This window comes from Atractosteus spatula, chromosome 3 (assembly GCF_055471065.1).
Source record: "Atractosteus spatula isolate fAtrSpa1 chromosome 3, fAtrSpa1.hap1, whole genome shotgun sequence".
NCBI lineage: Eukaryota > Metazoa > Chordata > Actinopteri > Semionotiformes > Lepisosteidae > Atractosteus > Atractosteus spatula.
In genome coordinates, this window is record NC_142708.1 from 54,574,098 (window position 1) to 54,589,745 (window position 15,648).

General features: G+C 35.7%; 1 protein-coding gene across 1 annotated transcript in view; it reads left to right on the top strand.

Moving 5' to 3' along the window:
- The window catches only part of tmem8b (transmembrane protein 8B), a gene marked incomplete at its 5' end in the record, with an annotated part of 90,246 nt that extends 76,773 nt beyond the window's left edge, over positions 1 to 13,473 (top strand). Inside the window, 5 exons of the mRNA XM_088911150.1 lie at positions 70 to 212; positions 2,015 to 2,193; positions 3,957 to 4,103; positions 4,933 to 5,049; positions 12,464 to 13,473. Of these exons, the coding sequence (XP_088767276.1) occupies positions 70 to 212; positions 2,015 to 2,193; positions 3,957 to 4,103; positions 4,933 to 5,049; positions 12,464 to 12,799 (922 nt within the window). The remainder of the gene's footprint in view (positions 1 to 69; positions 213 to 2,014; positions 2,194 to 3,956; positions 4,104 to 4,932; positions 5,050 to 12,463) is intronic.
- Positions 13,474 to 15,648: the final 2,175 nt, after the last annotated feature.

Genomic DNA, 15,648 nt, shown 5'->3' on the forward strand with positions numbered 1-15,648 from the left:
AGAAAGAGAGGTATCATATGGACTGACTGTCGCTGTGCATTAATTCATGGCTCCCTGCTTTCTCTAAAGGTTTGAAGCATGCAGCAATGTTACTGCTGAAGTGTACTTAAGGTCATATCTCACTCCGTGTATCAACGACTGTGGGACTTATGGACAATGCAAACTTCTGCGGACAAACAATTACTTGTATGCAGCATGTGAATGCAAAGCAGGTAAGGAAAAATATTTTACCTTTTCTAAAAAAGGCAGATCAGGCCTCTGACAATAGTCGTTATTTTCTTGGAATTCTTTTAGCAACTAAACTTAACTATAGAAATTGTTATTCATCCCAGTTTCTCATAGCACTACTGTAGAGTGGTGAGTTTCTTGTAGTTGGAAAGTATATATATCTTAATGTTTTTGCAAAAAACAGTTCCTATAAGAAAAACATATATTCCTATATTTTGCTGTGTTTATCAATTAACAGGATAAAATTTTTTCAAAAAGTTATATATAAACTATACATCAACGTTTTAGTTTAATATAACTGTTTTTATTTTTAATTCTAACCGTTTTAACATTTCAAAACGTTTTATACATCAAAGCTAATGATATTTTAATCACAATGATATTTTCATCTCCCTGTTTAGCTTTGTTGTTATGATGGGATGCCCATCATAGATAATTGGCTTGGGTATGGTAAATTATACAATTAAATTTGCCATTTCATCTCTTGTTTATAAAAAAATAGCTCATCAAAAAATGCCTAATTAGAGGAAAGAGTTGTAATAATGTCATCAAATATGCAAATTACTATTTCTCAATTATACCTAAATTATACAGCGCTTAAGTCTGACTATTTCCCTTTGGATACATATTGTAAACTGTGCTGCCATTAATGCATATGAATATGGCTGGTTAATTATTCTTTTTTAGTCACCATCTGCTCTAAATTTAACAATCATTACATCTTTCTTTTATCTGACACATAGCAATGGAGCTTTGTTATTCAGACGGCAGATTTTTTTTTATTTTTCTGACATCCCTAAAAAAGTATGACTGCTAATCTGTTTCAATATCTGTGTAATTAACAAGTGCAGTTAGTTGGGGGAGGTGCATGTTGATATTCAAGTATCCTGTAAAGATTAGCCATTTATAAAACATGGAAATGTTTTAGCATTTTTTAAGGCATTTCTTCACACACCAAGCAAGCAATGAAATACTGTACATGTACAATACATGTCTGTTACCCTTTGAAAAATAACACTTCAAACAAGTTTGATTTGAAAATTACATTTCCCTTTTATTATTCTAAAAAGTAAAAACTGTCACATTTTGATAATTTGATCAGTTGTTTTCTCATGTTTTGAACTGCAGCCGCTAACAGCATGTGGATGCTGAGCAGTCCTCATGCCCCCTCCATTGGTACAACTCTAGAACCGTCCAGCAACCACCATATAATAATGATAGAGGCACAAAACAAACCAACTGGAAATACGGGTTAACAGCAATACTGTAATTGACTTAATAACAGGGAAAATAGGGGTGGGGGTAATTTTATGTACCTCGCACACTGTGAATTCAATAGGTACTTGTAGCTGATGCACACACTACTTATACAACTGTTTGAATAAACATGACATCATACTAAAACGTCTATCTTTGACGTAAGGATAATGCACATGCAAAACAACAGTTTGTGCAAAACAGCCAGAGACCAAAATGCAGTTTTATCTTGTTGCCTGAACTTGTAGGTGATTCAGATGTCTTGTGTCGCTGCTCATTCCAAAAGATTGAGATTTATACGACAGCCGTGTGGGGAAACCAAAGATGTCCAAAACAGTAAAAGGGCAAAATTCTCTCTCTACTTTATACAGTATTTACAGATACCAGGATATGTACAATAGTGGAAAAAGATAAATGGGTGTGTGAGACAATGCTCTTTTTGCAAATAAACATTCAGCCTGACCAATTTGGTGTAGAATGCGGCTTTTCCAAAGCACTGAGGTGTTCTTACCTTCTTTCCTTGGTGCAGGGTGGGATGGCTGGGGCTGCACCGATAACTCTGAGGCCTACACCTATGGCTTCCAGCTGCTCTCCACCCTGTTGCTCTGTCTCAGCAACCTGATGTTTGTCCCCCCGGTGGCGATTGCCATCCGGAGTCATTACCTGCTGGAGGCCTCTGTCTACATCTTCACCATGTTTTTTTCCACAGTGAGTGCATGAATGAACTATTTCACCTCAGCCTCGCAGTCCTTTCCACAAACCACACCACAGAACAGAAGAGGATAGTTTTGATTCCACTTAACCAGCAGCAGCTGAGACTCTTTTTTCACTCGTTCGGTTTGACTGACAGTTTGATGACACACACGTCCATGTCAGTGCCATTAAATTAGGCTTTTTACACTGAACATGGACTGTAGTTATCTGAAAACATTGGATCCCTTTTATTGGGCAAAGATATATAATCGCTCGGTTTAAAGAATTTTTAAATTATGTCCTGGTGTTACACTGTAACTCCATTAACGGGGTTAGTTTAAAAGCCTTTTGCTCCCAATCTTCTGAAAGTAATTCTAAAGCTTCAAAGGTTTAATTTCCAGCAAGATGCAGAATGGAAAGAAAAATAAACATTACCTTTTTGTAAAATGATTCAGAACATTTCTTCGAATTGTATGTGTAAATAAAAAAATAAAATAATCACCACAGTTACAGTTTAATCATTTTCTTCCTTAATTTTATTGCTACAATATTAATATTTGAATTTAAATATTAAATTATTTAATTTTTGCAAAATTAACCTAATGTAGAGCATTTTATGCATATATTGGTTATCTATGATTTTTATTTGGGAAAACTCAATTAAAGTACTGAACTGGTGTTTAGACCACAAAAGCTCTATTTATTTATTAGAGGTCTGATGGAAAAAAAAACTCTTGCCTGGAGATTTAGCTTAGGTGGGTATTATATTAATCACATATTTGAAACATCTAGACACATCCTAACATGAGCAGATGAGTACAAGCTTTATTTGAACTTAACCTAATGCCACATGACAGAATAATTCCAACTGGCTTTTTAAACCAAAATTATTTACTTTAATTAAACAGTTTTATATTGTATCTTTTAATTGAAAAGCAGTGTACTAGTATGCTAAAAGTATAATACTATAATTGTTTAATATTCATAGTATTAGCATTTATTGCAATTTCCAGTTCCACATCTGAGGGATTATAGATTGAGAAAATATGGTGCAAACACAAATAGGACCTAACAAGTAAGGTCATTAAAACTCAGAGCCATCTCATTTTATCAAGTTGCGTTGAATGTTTTTGACAATAAATAACATGACTATAAACAATTAGGGTACTTTCTAACCATTTTCAATCACTGCTTAGTCCAATACTGTCCAATGATGTATGATTTTCTTATATTGTTTCAAATTAGAAGCCCGTTTTTTGTAAAAATATTAGTAATCTTTTTATTACAATACTTCATGCTGAAAATACATTCAAACCCTCATGTCTACACACATACTGTACAGAAGTCAACACAGAAATGCCTAGGATATTTGTGTAATTTATGGTACATTGGATTGATATTTCAAGCATAATAATATTGTAACTTGCCAAAGTACAAATGGTCTCTGGGATTTCGGAGATTTTTCTATTTCTTCTGATGAAGTAACTTTCCTAAATTTGCTGGGAAAATGTTAATAATGCACTTCATATACAGTACTTTCCACTTTCAATACTCCCTTTCAGTGTGCAGTGGAAACTATAGAGATGTTTTGACAGTGCTTAGATTCCACTCTGTATACTGCACATTCCATTTGTAAAGAGTCAAAACTGATTTTCTCACTGTAGGGGCAACTATGGTTACACTTCAATGCTAAATGAAATGAAACTGAGAACGTTATGTATAGCAAATTGTTACAGTTAATTAACATTATTTCTTTCTGTCCAACTATCTGCTTTCAGTTTTACCATGCCTGTGACCAGCCTGGGATTGTGGTGTTCTGTATAATGGAGTATGATGTGCTGCAGTTCTGTGACTTCCTGGGGTCACTCATGTCTGTGTGGGTCACAGTAATTGCCATGGCAAGACTGAAGTCCATTATTAAACAGGTAAATTGAGTACAACCTTCTTCTTTGTCTTCTGATTCTTTTCCTTCATCTTCGGCTTGCTGAGAGTCTACAGTAACACTTGTGCATTTTCTGATTGCATTGGCATTCTGGAGAAGTAGATGTATTTGCAAATGCATTGGTTTTGCTGATCAGATGGATGTGTCCTATTTCAAATTCTCTCTAAAATATTTTTAGGCACTTCTGATTTATGCTTTTAGAATCGAAGATGGCAACAAATGAATAGCAGCACCTTGCTAGAAAATGTAGAGCAAATCCTAAAAAAAAATAAATGTATGTATAAGGCAGAGAAGTTGACAAGTTCTTACAATGCAATCTTGCATTTTTACCCATCATAAATTATATGTAATCACTCATTTTTATACTGTCACATAAATACCAGAAAGCACTGTTTTTGATGTCGTTTCAGATCTCCTGTGTATGCGTGTGAATGTTTCAGGGCACCTCAGAGTTTAGATCAATCATTCTGTTCCTCCCCTCAACAGCTTGGAACAGCCTCTGTCAAAACTGTCTGGCAGCCGCTAGGTTGCAAAGGAGGGCCTGCACTGAGAAGCCCGGTGGTTAATCAAAATGCACATGGCTTTTCTGCAGGGAAGATATTTCCACCAGTCACCTGCTGGCACATGATAATGCCTCCCACTGTTACAGACTGATTGACTGCTCTCCAGTTACTCTGATTGAATTGGGCTTCCCTAACCTGGGGACTAGCAGATGGCATGAACAGGATTTGTTTTGGGCTGTGCAATGCAAATGTGTATTGTACATATATTCAAATGCCAGTAATGCCAAGACTTTCTTTGTTCTGCTAAAGGTGCTGTATTTGCTTGGAGCAATGCTGCTGTCCATGGCACTGCAGTTGGACCGACATGGGCTGTGGAATCTCCTGGGACCCAGCCTTTTCGCCTTAGGGATTATGGCAATAGCTTGGGTAAGAGCTCCGTCATAAGGCCTGGGAAAAGCTTCTTTCTGAAGCAAGTTTTTTGGCGAACTATGTTTAAAAAGAATTATGTATTCTAATACCACGTATTACACAGTGAGTGAACAGTAAAAGGATCTTGGAAGAATAAGCAATTGCTTATTTCAACCAGCTTTTTTTGTTAAACCTATTGTTTGTTCGTATTCAATATTAAGATAGTCATATTATTCACAAGTGCCTAAAAACTCTTGATTTTCCTGCAAGAGATCTTTCTTATCAAATAATTTTTTAAAATGTCATAATTGCCTGTCATTTATTGTTGGATACTCCTCATCTAAATACATTTTATTTAAATGAGTTTGTGCATAATAACACAGCACATTTATCTTACAAATGCACATGAACTCTCTGAAAGGCATTTAAACTTCTTTTATCCTGTATTAGTCATGCACTTTAGTTCCATCACAAGCCAACATGTTCTTATCCTGACTGTTTGAAGGATACCAATGTACTTTCTGAACTAAGAGGATATTGAAAAATAACTTTTATTTAAACCACTTTTTACTCAGCATTTTCCAATGCAGTCTGAACGTAAGTCCCCTTGTGCTGCACTCACCACAAATGCAATTTTTTTTCGTTTCCACTCCTGCTGACTTACTGTACATTGTTAGTACTGCAACACATTCATTTCTTCTAACATTGCATTAAATTACCAAAACTCAAGCATGGAGATTTTTATAGTGAGACACATTTAACTTCATCTGTCAAATGTCGCTGATAAATCTAGAAAGTTCATTTTCAGGTGGTGAAGGTTAGGCGTGAATTAATGTGATTAACAGTTCATTTCTGGGTGTCACTCCATTTGTAAATGGCTTTCTTACTCAGTACTTTCTGCTATTTACACACTAACAAACTCACTTGATTGTGTTTTTCTGGATGTCTACAACTCATACACTGTATGTGTTCTAAATAAATCAATTTTTTAAAAGAAGATAATAAGATTAAGGAAAAAAACCAACCTGTGCAAAGTATCTTTTCTAGTCTTAAAATCTAACCTCTTTTCAAGGTACAAAACTGACCATTATGTCTTGGATCTATATGAATAAATAGCTAGCACTACCGTTTCTTTTTCTTTCATTGCCTACTTGTTCATTTGTTCAATTTTTATTTTTCAAAATTCAGTATTTTTGTATAGAATTAATGTAATGTAAATTACCTGGATACAATATGAGATATACTGTAAAAGGCCTTCAAAGGGAAACTACAGTAAAATGTTCCTTATTTTAATTAGGATTCACAGTTAATGATTTTTATTAGTCCTTGATCTTTTCTCATGACCCCGTTTTTAATCCTATCATATTTTCTTCTGTAGCCGTAATTGTATTTGCTCTGATCAAGTATGTTGGCCAAATCTCTCCTATTTTCTGGTTCTGCACATGAACAGTACCTAAGTCCTGATTAATTAATAATAATAATTGCTTACACTTATATACTGTAGCGCTTTTCTGGACACTCCACTCAAAGCTCTTTACAGGTAATGGGGACTCCCCTCCACCACCAATGTGCAGCATCCACCTGGATGATGCGACGGCAGCCATAGTGCGCCAAAACGCTCACCACATATCAGCTATCAGTGGGGAGGAGAGCAGAGTAATGAAGCCAATTCATAGATGCCATGATTGGTAAGGGCCAATGGGAAATTTGGCCAGGACGCCGGGGTTACACCCCTACTCTTTTCGAGAAACGCCCTGGGATTTTTAATGACCACAGAGAGTCAAATTAGAGATTAAATAACCGATCAAACCCAGCCACATCCCTCCACCCTTTCTCGTACCCTGCTTCCCTATCCTCCTGAACATATCTGCACCCGGCTGCCAGAATGTGTAGGGTGAGGCTGTGAAACTGAAAAATCACCACTGGGGCCAGACGATACAAATAGTATCAGATTTATTTAGCTGAAGCTACAGGTCCCATGGGTAAAAGGCTAGTTAAATAGTTAATTTCACTAAACAGCTTCCTGTTTTCTAAAATCTGAAGTCCCCAGAAGGCCACAATTTTAAATGACAAATGCATGACAATGGAATTGATGAAAGTCATCATTTGTTTTAGGCCAAAGGGTCTTTTTTTTCCTACGCAGGAAATTACAAAGAATCAAGCCTGTTGAGTTTTACATTAATATGAGTGCCACACATCTCATATTAAGGTTATTTTCTGTGAACCTATGCTTTCACAAGGCCTTGTGTCTTGAATTTTCACAGACATTCTCACAATAGGTCACTCAACTGGAAAGAAGAAATCTGTTTTCATTAATGTGACAGTCCAGCATGACGATTGAGATATGACAGAAACTGAACAAATTGGATGGGAAAGTATAACATAGTGAAAACGAATTATATCTTGTGCAGTTTTGGTTTTATGTGATAAGTAAAACCTTGGACTGCATTAATGTTCCACATTCATTTATCTAGTAATTCTAGGGAAGCTTTCCAGATTTTATATATAACCTAAGAATATTAAAATATACATTTTAAAAGAAAAACAAACAAAGCCTATAAACAAAACATTAGAATCAAATAAGTGCATTTTGAGTTTCTCAACATTTTTACACTGCAGTGTTATGAAATGGATTTAGTTCACTTTTCCTTATCCCATCCCACGGGTTTTGACTGGGCTTACCTGTTGTCGGTGTTACTGTATGATGCATCATAAATGGCTCTTCAAAGTGGAACATAACTAAAAGGTTTGCAGGTGAGGTGCATTGGCAGTGTGTAATGCTTTAAAACCTAAAGGGAAACTACTGTATTGTGCTATTAAAGCTCCTGACTGTCAAACTCCTACTTTTCATTTTATCACTTTGAACCTTGAAGCAAGAGTATTCTGATCTGGAAAAGTTGATTTGAACGTCAATTAGGAAGTTAAATAAATGAAGGAGGAACAGCTGATGTTGGCCTAATTCTTTTGAATGCACATGTGCTGCACAAATCTGTACTGAGCTGTACTGGGGTAAAGTTCTTTTGAAAACTGAAAATTCGACACAATTAAACACACACACTGAAATGTGTCTGTGACATTAGTTTGTGTTATTTTTGTTGATTTTCCAAAGGTATGTATAGATATTGCACACATTTATGTATGACTGAGTAAATTCTCATTCATTGTGATTTTAAGTAATTAGATTTGGAAATCATTAGAGTCTCACTAAAAATAGCAAAATACAGAGTATATTAATCTCAAAGGCATTACAGTTACCCAATATATACTCCAGTATCTTCTCCCGTCATTTAATTATATAGAGAGACTAACACAAAATTATACTGCAAGTTTTTTATGAACTATAATGTCTAGCATTTGATTAAACTACATCTTCACAGCAGGCATTGCTTCAGACATTTTTAGTAATAGAATATAATTCTTAACCACATTAAGAACTGTGACTTCCAGTCTTTCACAGTCTGGATCAAATATCACACAACACCAAGACAATTAAAGTGTTGCCAACAGAGTGAGGTACAGTATGTACTAAGAACAAGTTGTACAATTATACTGTACAGTATGTATACATTTGAGATGGCCAACTTAGGTCCTGGAGAACCACAAACCAGGACCACCCTTAAGTAATCAAAATCTAAGTACTTCGATCAATTTTGTTTTGACCACTTGAGCAGATGATTTGTTCAATTAAATGATTTAGAGTCAATTAAGTGATTATAATTTGAAAATACCGATAGGCTGTAGGTTTCAAGTACCACAGCTGATCACCCCTGACTTCATTGAACCCATTAACTGACTCAAATGTTGAAAACCCACATGTGTTCCAAACACATTCACAAACTAATGATCTCAGTGTGAATTATAAGACCCACTGGATTGTGTCTCTGCAGGGACATGGTTAGCAATCCCATGTATGGATTGTGACTCTCTTTTAAATCTGTGATGTTGTGCTCGAACAAAGAGGCAATGCTGTCTCAAAAGCACTAACTACATATTTGTAACTTTCCATGACAAAATGTGTTTGGCCAACCAGAACTCTATGTTACTAGAGACAACAACATCCATGAATTTGAAAGCTTCGTGAATGCTTAGAATACTTGGTGAGAAAAGTATGGCTTTACCCACTTGGTTAATGGGCAGCCTCCTGGCTAAAGGATGAGGAGGTTCAAACTCCATTCGGACTTAGTGAAACAAGGAGTAGCTGCAAGGTGGAGATGGGGTGGAGGAGGGATGCTTGAGATGAACGTAAAGGGAGTTCAGTATATGTATAGTTTCGTAATGATGGTGATTAGGTACAGCTGTGTGAGATTGACTTGCTATCCCTCCCAAACTTCAGGTAGTAACTTTAATTTAAAGATAAAAACTAATCTTTCATAATAAATCTTTATTATTTAGTTTTGTAGAAGTAAAGGCTAAACAACAGTAGGGACCAATGATTTCTTTCCTTAGCTCTTCACCCTGCCTGATTTAGCAGAAACAATTCCAGACTTTTCTTTACAAAGAATAAGTCCTTTTCATTATCAGAAATGGTAATAAAGATATGAAAGGTTTGCGTTAACATCATGGCTTGAGGCCTGTTATACTCCAGTCTCAGTAAAGGTCTGTATTATCACATTGATATACCTCATTAATTAAGGGCTCATTTATTTATCTCATCTCTCAAAGTTATTATGGCTAAATGAAAGTTATCAAAGTTAAATGACTTTCCTGTAATTTCCATGAGGCATTCATGAATGTGGAATTGGTATGTTTTTTTGCCATTTGTAAAATTCTATAGACTGTCTCTATACATATACACAAAAAAAGAAATTGTCCTTCTACATCATGCAGTCTAAGTCTACATTATATACTGTACAGTACATAATACAATGCACAAATATTGTACAAATGTCTGATCCCAAAAAAACACACTTTACAAGTGTTTACAGCTATCTATTAGATAAGTGGTGGCTTAGGTAATTAAGTTAAAAAGTATTTTGTGTTCAGTACTGACTCTGACAATAGACTACCTTAATTAAAAAAAACAGTCTAATTATTTTGATTCTTTTATGGGGGTGCAACATGTTTTTTTTTCCCTATGAAGTCTAATTTGCATGAAACTTCTACAAAAGCACATTATTAAAGAATTAATATTTACAAAAGCAAGTCAATATTACTAGTCTGAGTATGAACCAAAAGCTGAATGAATCTGTTTTTCTTTACTGTCTGTGTATCTTTTAAAGCTAATAAGAGGTTGTCACAGGTGTCCTCATTAAATATTTTGAAATCATTCTACGTTTTGTAGGCAGATAATAAAGAAAGAGAACTAATTAAGGTGCAGATTATGACTTCCTTGATAGCATCCCTTGAGCTGCACATGAAAACAAATTGCAGCTTTGAAAAAAGCAAACAAAATAAGCACAAAAAAAAGAGAAATAGGACGACATTAAAGTACCTCCACAAACAATGTCAATAAGCTAGCTTTCAGCTGAGGTATTTATATAAGCAAGGACTGAAGGCCGAATGTAGATAATGCTGTATGAAACTTAACATTTGTGAAAGTTTCTCTTACCAAGGATTGTTACTGAAGCCAGTGTGTGGGCGCTGTGCTAGGAAGTTCTGGCAGTGGGGGCGAGCATTATTGAGTGACAAAGAATGCGAGAGTTGTAACAAGTCTTTAAATGTCATAAAGAAGGCTTTATTGAATTGTCTAATCGAGAGCTGTCCTACTTAAAAGCTTTTGATTTCAGAGTTCACTTTTTGCTTTTTTATTTTCTTGCTCATTTTCAATCCTCCCACCTTCTTAAAATCAGGGTGCCCAGGTGATTTACTTGAAATATGTCGGTACATATGCTAAATACAATTTCAGTGACAGGCTGCTCTACTAATAGGAGGTTTTAGAGTTGATTAGGGAAAAAAATGAGTGGATAATTATATAAAAAATATCAAGATGACAGAATATTCCCCTACGTCCACAAATCATTTTCCAAGGTCTATAATGTCAACAAAACTTGGTTTTATTTTTACATTAGTGAGAATTGTACAGAATATATTTTATTCTAGTGTAGTTAATTGACTTTGCATTGCTGTTAATTTTTTTAATAACTCATTAATAATTGCTCACATTTAAGCTCTAAGATTATTGTAAGTGTAGTATAGGTGTTTTACAGCATTTCAACTTTCATGTTTGTCAAGTTTTGGGGGAAATTTGGTGGTGAGTATCATTTTGGAATTGATGAAAAGAGAAATTCAAAATTAACAAGGGATTATGTTAATCCCTACAGTATGTCTTGTGTAGAACTAATGAGTTGTTTCAAGCACTTTGCAATGTTGTTGACACCATATTAACTGTGCCAGTTACACTTTTTATGTTCAGTTATAACCAATAACCAAACCTCTGATTAATAACCATGCAATTAATCCTTACTAGTTGACACTTACTGTCCTTGCTGGTACTGGTTACTGGTACAGTACCAATGTTATCTTATTCATTACAGTTTATATGGGGTTTATACAGTACATGAACTATATGAATTGGCAGACATTGGCACAAGTGTTTTGAAATATCTTTAAGACTGCAATTACCAATAGAGAAAATCAAAATGAAAATTAAAGGATTTTCAATTTGTATTTAGTTTAACACCAGTTCAGTTTATTATCACTAGAACTGCTTTTCTTTTTTTTTCAATACAAGGGGTGTGTGTGTAGGGGGGAGTATGTTGTCCCTCCATCCATTTAAGAGAAGGAAGAAAGTACATAGAGTCTGGGAAGAAGGGGAAAAACCCTAACAGAAAGCAGAATTGTTTACTGCTGTAGATAAATCCCTTCCTTGCCATGCTTTAAAATGCCGGTTGATTAAGTTAGAAATGAGTGCTAGTTACTACTCACTTGGCAGTAAGACGATGTGTGAAGGAAAGGAAATGAAGGAGCATACAGTATGTATGCTGTAGTATTTCTTTACTTTCCCATCACTAGTGCTCTAAGCTATCAAGTTCTCCCTGGCAATAAAGCAAATAAGTAACAAAAATACTGTAACATCAAGCATTGAAAAAAACGTTGGTTAAATTTCAAGGTAACAGTGGGGTGAAGGATTTAATAAAAAGTGGGAAAGATAAGATTAAATTTATCAAGAAGAAAAACTAACACCCTAACAATGGACCCTGAAGTCGATTTTTCTATCTGTTCTCCCTGCCATGTATTAAACTAAGGAATCTTTTTAGTCTTGAACAGTACAGTACCTCACTCAAGGGTGCCACAGTAAGGTCTGTAGGAGGGACTTAAATCTGCAACCTGTCATGAGACCAGAGGCTTACTCGCCATTTTTAGCATGGATGCATTTAAAGTTGCAGGTTTAATTTTAATTTGGTAGTTAATGCTTCTCATCATGCCCATGATGAGAAAAAGGCAGCAGTGGAAAGCCATTTCTGAAGCTTTTGTCTAACGGATTTCATTTCAGACTGTACGCACGATCAGAAGACGGCGCTGCTACCCACCCACTTGGAAACGATGGGTTTTCTACCTCTTTCCTGGCACCATGATTGCCACCTCAGCCGTGGCTCTGTACGCCTTCGTGGAGACGGAGGAGAACTACTTCTACATTCACAGCATCTGGCACATGCTGATTGCTGGCAGCGTGGGGTTCCTTCTCCCACCTCGTGCCAAGCCCGATGGCAAAGTCACTCCCATTCAGAGGAGGAGGGGCTGCGGCTATCAGCTGTGTGTCAATGAACACGAGGAGCTGGGCCTGGTTGATCCGGCCATTGTATCCATTAATAGCATTTGTACAAGCTGATACTGTCGGTTTCAGAGACTGCTATTGCCTTTTCTTATTGTTTTAGAACTAGGAAAAAAGCCAGAGAACTTGAAGAGCATTGTAAATAACCAACACAGACACCGGGTTTGGGGTATAATTATTATTTATTATTACGATTTATTTATTACTGACTTTTGAGCAAAAGATAAGGCACTATAGTTTTTGATTTTTTTTTAATTTAAGCTAACCACTGCTGCTAATTCACAGTGACTGTAAAATGGTTCTGTATTATTTATTGTTAATGTGATGTTTTCCAAATAGACCAAATGTTGAATTTCATTTGGAGGAACAAAAAATTAAAAGGGCACGGCTTTCCTTTTGGATATATCTTTTGCACTGAGACACAAACAATGTCATACTGTACATTTTTATATATATGTAGGACTATATTAAGCATCACAGTGTTTAAAAGTAAGAACTAGTTCCCTTTTGTGGTATGTTTGATTGTCTGTTGGACTGCAGTTTATTGCTTTTATGGGTGTGTTGTATGTGTATAGTTGTCAGATACAGAAAAGTAGAGAAAAAAAAAGATAAAAGTTTGTTTAAAAGCTTAGGTAAAAACTTGTATTGTACAGTATGCTATTTATAACCGGAGGTCTCCAGCACTGGGAAGGTAGCACTGGAAACAAAATGAATAAACATTTTTTTACAGTTTTCAAGCTTTTGTTCTTTATTTTTGCATTTCCTTGCAAGTAACTCGGAAAATTCTTAAAGAGTCACAGTGTACTTTGTGCAGAAACAAAGATTTACACCAAAGTTCCTAACTAAAGTTATCACGGCAGGATAATTTCATTTAATGATTCTTACTGCCCTGATGGATTTCAGATATTACCGTTGTTACATACTGTAAGTGTCTTAAAGCAATAAATACAATACAATTGAAAATTCTGTTTAGACTCCAAAGTGTAGAAGCTATGTAAATACTGTATGGAAATGAGTTTTAACACAGGCAGATTTATCCTATTTTAAGAACTGTTCTGTACATATAGACACAATATTAAATATTAAATATTGAATATCAAAGTGAGCTTCAGTCAGTATTGCAGTTTGGGGGCAATCACTGCAAAGAACTGCATTTTACAATAAAACAAATATACTAAGCCATTTCCTAAATACTTATTGCCAGAGACCTTATTACAACCTTACCTTTTATTTTACCATAATTTTATACTTTTAACCAAGGATTCAAACTGTATTGGTATATGAACAATGGTATAATTGTATAACGGTTTACTTCCAGTGAGTGTGGTTTCTCACATGGTTTCTCTCTTTGAGAAATCTTATTCCCTACAGCATCAAAAAGCTGTTTGAGGACACATACAAAATCTGTCATCAAAGAACATTCCTAACAAGCTCAATAGTGCAGGAAACAGAAGGAATCCCATAAACAAATATGACTAAGAAATTGAATGCTGTGAAATCAAGCCAGGGTTGGCCTGAGAGGGTGATGTAAAAGATGTGCCTGCATCCAAGTTCAGTATCCCCAGAGAATGATCAACATCCCTGCTCCCCCTCTCCTTCCAGAAAGCAAAAGATCTGCAAGAGTAACCCCTCCCAGAGAGTGAAAAATATGTGAGGGGTATCCCTCCCCAGAAAGCAAACAAAATACAAAAAGGGTTGCAGAATATCAGCTTGGACCAGGACCCATATACAGTATATGTGCACTCGGAATCAAATATTTTGTGATTTGTTTTAAACTGCAAATTTACCAAGAAACTATGAATTTGTTTAGAGTTAAACACTTCTCTCATTTTCAATAGTGCATACAAAACGTATAGGATATAGAAATCTGGAATAAAACAAACCTGATTGAACTTTCATTCCCAGTTAGCATATTAACAATCAAGTAACCTCATTATAACAGTCAAACTGAAGTAAAGGCACAGACGATGCAAGTATTTGTGAGGTAAAGAATTAAATTTCACATTTTAATTTTAAATTGGTTTCATTTTGCTTCAGTGCTGTCTTGGTCCCTCTCCTCTGGTTCGTACTTTCATACTTTGATGAACATACTGTATTGAAATACAGGGGAATATTGTCCCATTCCTCTAGCAGAAAGACTCTAGGCTCCTGGAGGTCCTGTTGAGGAGGCCTGCAGTGGCCATCGTGAAAGTCCCAGACCTTGAGGACACTGGTATCTACATCATTCTGTTTTTCCTGGTGATGTTTGATGTTTATAGGCAAAGTAAGGTCACTGAGCACCGTGAAAGTGATTTCTCACTGCCTGGATAAAGACTTTATCCCCGCAGCCTGATGAAGGTGTTGCTGCAGTTCTGTGGTGTTCAGGGACTGTCTCTTACGTTGCTGTGTTTGCCAGTAGCTGATCCTGATGAAAAGTGGATGCTTGGAACAAGGCAACTCAGTCACATTTCTGGCTTGTTGACGTCAGATAATGACAGACTTTGACACAGACTTTGACACACTGAAACGTCTGGCAGTGGTCTAATGCATGCCAAGGGAGATTCATCTTTCTCTCTGTTAAACACTGTATGACTCCTGCATATTAAAATAGCTAAATTCACTATCATTTTATGCTGTCTAGATGCACTTCTGGCTGTATTTAAACTCATTAGAGGCTATTCTGAACACCAAATCTGACTGTGAAATCTGATTTTAAAATCCACCGTACAGTACATTAATGTCAAAAATTGATTTCTATTAAACCTTCGGTGTTGTTATTACAGTGGACTGAGATCTCTTACAAAGACAGATATTTTTTAAAGCAAAATGAAGATGCTGTAACATGCAATATGTAAGTATTGTATATATACAGTATGAGTTCCATAGGAGCAACACAAACTGTCTAATGTAGTATTAATAACCCAGCA